Consider the following 4,998-nt stretch of genomic DNA (forward strand, 5'->3'; position numbering starts at 1 on the left):
ATAACTCTACTTTTTTTTTTTCTTTCTGAAATAAGTCCTATTTTTTTACTGAATAACGAATATAAAACATATTAATATTTATATTTTAAATATTATTATAAATATATATCTTTTAAAAGAAATAAGTACTTAAAATTTCAAAAATAAGTTCCCAAACAGACCATTATTCCATCATCCATCTGTTTTAGTAAATCAAATAATCTACCAAAACTCAAGGGGGATAAGTAACAAGAACCAATCATTTTACACCAAGCTCATACCAACAAAACATGACACATGTAATGGATGGATTTGTGCGTACAAGATTGAAGAACAAGAAGGGACCAGAGGAGGCCGGAAACGAAGAAAAAAACTCGAGGAAGGAATGCACAAGCACTCTCTCTTCTTTCGAAATCTTCAACATTAAATTTTTTATATGCATGTTGGATCCAAATAAAAAAACTAAACCAAACATTTACATAGAGTTTCATTTACAATTCTGAATATATATTCAGCTGCTTGATTCCTGTAAAAATTATGATGCCGACTCACGTGCGAGCCCAATCGTCTCCAGACTTGCCTGATTCTCGAGAGCAGTATGACGATGCGGCTTTAGAAGGTCTCTAAATTGATTTTCATTTTTTTTATCTATGCATTTCTCTGAATTTGCAGCACATGCCAAAATGTAGTTACATAAATTAAATAATTTATGTTTGATATTTTTTTCTGGTGGTTGTTTAGTGGTTGTAGCAAATGTAAAGCTATTGCTAAAATTAATCGAAGATCATAAAGAAGCATGCAAAAAGGGGCAAAACGATAGGCGTCGGATGCTGAGGGTGGCTGGGATGATGACAGTTCTTGATAATGTAAAAGACAGATTTCAAAAATGTCAATCATTTGGTAACAAAAGACCAGTGGCTAAGTTATTAACACGATGCAACACGGATATCAGGGTTAGTCCCCCGCGTGACAGAAGGGCTGGTGAAGGAATAATTGATGATGACAAAGCAAAGCTGAGGAAAGATCTGCATGCATGTTTGGTCGCAAGAAAGAGCCTTGAGTCTATGTGTTCGAGTCTTGGAAAGGAAAAAGAGATTATGGCTGCAGAACTGGCTAGGAAAAATTATGAATTGAGTGAAGTGGAGCAACACATTAATGATCTCAGAGCACAAAATAGATCATTATTACAGAAAGTACAAGAATTTGCAGGGGATCGCGGAGATGAAAAGGGTGGCAAGGGAAAAGGCAAGGTAGAGGGAAATGTTGGTGATCTTCAAGCGCGCAACAAGGCCTTATCTGAACAACTCTTGAAGTCGGTTGAAGGTTATCGTTTAATGAAAAGGAAGCTAAAAAGTACACAGGAGGAAAATCTAGTGATGCACGAGAGTATAGGGGGAATGTTAGAGAAAGTTGGTGCTGGACTTGAGCATGTTCGTGTACTGAAACAACAGATTGAAAGTAAAAGTGATGATGATAAAGTAGTTTGTTATAAAGAGGGGACTGCAGAAATAGAGCATGTCTTGGAGTGTTTGGAATCGATGGTGTCCAAACATGTTAAGAGAAAACAGTAGCTTCTGCAGACCATGTCACTGGTTTATGGACAAATTCTCTGGACTAATATTGAATCATACAATGATACAAATAAGGAATTTCATCAGTTCCATGTGGTGCAAATGAACTGATGGGGTTGTGAAGCTTACACAAACTGTCCCAATTCAACTGCTGACTTGCAGATATTATTTGGACGAAATTGTCTGGTTTTTAGACCGTGCTGCTGGAATTTGATAAATGAATAGGATAGGAAAACCATGACCAGAAGAAAGACAGGTGATGACAACATTGAGAGAAGCCAATGTCAATGGCATTGGAATTGTTCATTCAATATTAGACAATAGAAATTTTTGGTCATTAAATCCATGTAATATATATTAAGAAGACACTAACAATAAAAAACATTATAATTTAGTGATCACAACTCACAATATATACATTTGTGCATGGATATATTGGATACATATTATCATAAGCAATGATCAAAACTGCCTTTAAAATTTAACTTAAACACATTTTCCTACCATACAATTACTATGGATGCTATATACACCATGAATAGTACAATTATGTGCTACAATTAGTTACAGTAGTATTTAAGATTTTGGAGACAACTAAAATCCATACTCATATATTAAGTTCCGATAATATTAGTAAATTTTAGCATAAATAATAGCTAATAAAGATTTACAATATATCATGCAGACAGGCAGTTCTGGAACAGGCGCAGAATTTTTCGTATCAATGTTGTAGTCAATCTTTTTTCTAACTATAATCTTGTATTATTTCAACATTTTTATGTAAAATCAATAATATCTAAATACTTCAAATTAATTAAATAGGAACTAAAAAAATTAGTGGCAACAGAATTGCAATTCTTTCTTTCCACAAAGTACATTTTATACAGAGTAGTAGATTACTATGCGTCCAACTGTCTTATGACTAAGTCCTAAAATCTCCTATATATGTTGTTTCTTATTTAATGAAAGGAGGGGCTTTTGCCCCCATCCTCTGTTCTAAAAGTCGGTGATTAATCACGACGTAACTCGTCGAACTGATTAAATCTCCGATTAATTACCGATCAATCCGATTAATCCCTAATCAATTCAATTAATCCCCGATTAATCTTTGTTTCGTAACTTCACCGATTAAGTCCAATTTCCGCTTTTTACAACATTGCCCCCATCTAATAAAGAATTTAATGACATTAATGAATGTGATTATGCTAATGTTGTGTTTGGTTGGGGTCATGATTCCGGAAGAAATGGAATGAAAAATGAATTATCTTATGGACAATTTTTAAGAAATTTCATCCTTTCCTCCATTCCATTCATCACATCATATGCTAGATATCACCCATTCAATTTGAGATGAAATGCTCCATTCTCTCCTATCCTCAATTTCTTCCCAAATCTTATTATAGTAATTTTGCACTCCTCTAAATTTTTTTCAAAACTTTCTTCCTATCTCTGTTAGTTTCAAGTATTTTTACTCATTTCATTCCATTCTTCCCAACCAAACACAACATCAGGAGTAGTTGGACAAGCAAAAGGTCAGTAGTGTTCTGTATGTTGCACCAGGGAGTGAGGCAGTGCTGAGCCAGCAGGAATTGAGCAAGTTGGCTCATGCATTGGAGCGCTCCAAGCTTCGCTGGTTAAGGAATGGATCACAGTTCCAACTACTTCTCATGGGTTCACTGAACGAGTCAAAAGTCGAGGGATCGTTCACGTTATATGGGTTCCACAGGTTAAGATAATACTTCCTCTATTTTGAAATATAAATTATTTGATTTTTTGGCACACATTCTTTTGACCGCATAGTTAAAATTATTATTTTTAAAATTTTCAGTTTTTAAATAAAAATATATGATTAATATTATAATTCGAAAAAAAGAAAATTTTGAAAATAACAATTTTAACTAAGCGGTCAAAAAGACTTAGAAGTGTGTGTCAAATCAGCACCAAGTCGATCATTTAGCTGTCGGATGTTTCTTAGACTCATTGTGGTTGGAACTTAGTCATCGAGGCACTTAAATGTGGCCGATTTTGATTGTATATTTAGACAATTAAAGTCTATTATCTCAAATTTTGAACATTTTTTAATTTTACACATAGGTGATTCCCGTGTTATTATACTTTAAATCGTAACAATTACTACTCCATATAATAGTATTTTTTATTTTACACAATGATGAGTTTCGCATGTTATGCATTAAATTATTACAATTAAACTCTATTATCTTATACATGAACCAATTTTGATTGTTGGAGGAGGTTAAAGAAAATTTTTATTTTTAAATTAAATTAATGAAATAAATTTTAGTTAATAGTTAAAAATCAATATCAACTTATTATATATAATTTTTATTGATTAACATTAATAATAAAACACACCATATATCTATAGAGATACATTATAAACTAAATAGTATCTATATTCCACATTATAATTTAGCGATCACAACTCACAATATATACATTTGTGCATGAATATATTGCATACATATTATCATAAACTTACGATGAAGAATATCCTTAAAATTTTAGTTTAAACACATTTTCCTACCATACAATTAATATGGATACATACTATATACATCATTAATTCATGGTACAACTAATTAGTATTTAAGATTTTGGAGACAACTAAAATCAATATTCATATATATGAATATTAAATTATGATAATATTAATAAATTTTATGATTACGAATAATTTTCTTCACTGCACCTGTCGGTGATTATAATTATGAAGATTATTATTTTGAGTCTAATCAATCAGATCAGCTCACGAGCCTAAATATTAATCTTATGATAGTTTATTGTTATAAATGTTTTAATTTACAATTTTGGAACATAATAGAAAACAAGATGCGTCTTGTATATATTCTTAAGGTTAACAATATAGATAGTATTAAATTTTTTCTTAATGAATAATAACAAATTTATTGAATAATAAATTTGTATTAAATATAATTGTATGATAACTGATTTTACTCTTGAAAAAATGTATATAACAATTTGTGACATTTGTTTTGTTTTGCTTATTTTATTTAGATAGATTTTGTTGTTAAATTTAATTATGATAAAATTAGTATTGGAAGTTTAGGAGTTCATTTAAATAATCTTATTTGGACAAAATACACAGTAGTGAAGCAAAGAACCTTGATTACATGCCCTGACAACCACTGTAGGAACAAATGTGGTTAGTTCATGTTTAGTCCATCTCGATGAAGAAGTCAAGAAGTCACCTTTCCATTACCTGGAGTCCATAATTTATTTCCTCGTAAATAATAGCCTTGGATTTACTATAAACATATTTATAAAGTTAGTGTACTATATGACTATGCTTCCGCCTCTGAGCATTACCATAACTGGCCTTCGTCTTATGAAAGAATTAAAAAGATTGATGAATTTGTACACAGAAATAAATGAAGTGAGCATTATCATAACTGGCCTTCGTCTTGGT

At 31.4% G+C, this 4,998-nt stretch overlaps 1 protein-coding gene across 1 annotated transcript; it reads left to right on the forward strand.

Annotated features, from left to right (window-relative positions):
• Nucleotides 1–519: 519 nt before the first annotated feature.
• On the forward strand, nucleotides 520–1,550 carry LOC108223699 (uncharacterized). Its single transcript, XM_017398083.1, has 2 exons — nucleotides 520–598; nucleotides 721–1,550. The coding sequence occupies exons 1-2, from the start codon at nucleotides 520–522 to the stop codon at nucleotides 1,548–1,550; spliced, it is 909 nt and encodes a 302-aa protein (XP_017253572.1).
• The last annotated feature ends 3,448 nt before the right edge of the window (nucleotides 1,551–4,998 follow it).

This window comes from Daucus carota, chromosome 1 (genome assembly GCF_001625215.2).
Source record: "Daucus carota subsp. sativus chromosome 1, DH1 v3.0, whole genome shotgun sequence".
Taxonomy (NCBI): Eukaryota; Viridiplantae; Streptophyta; class Magnoliopsida; order Apiales; family Apiaceae; genus Daucus; species Daucus carota.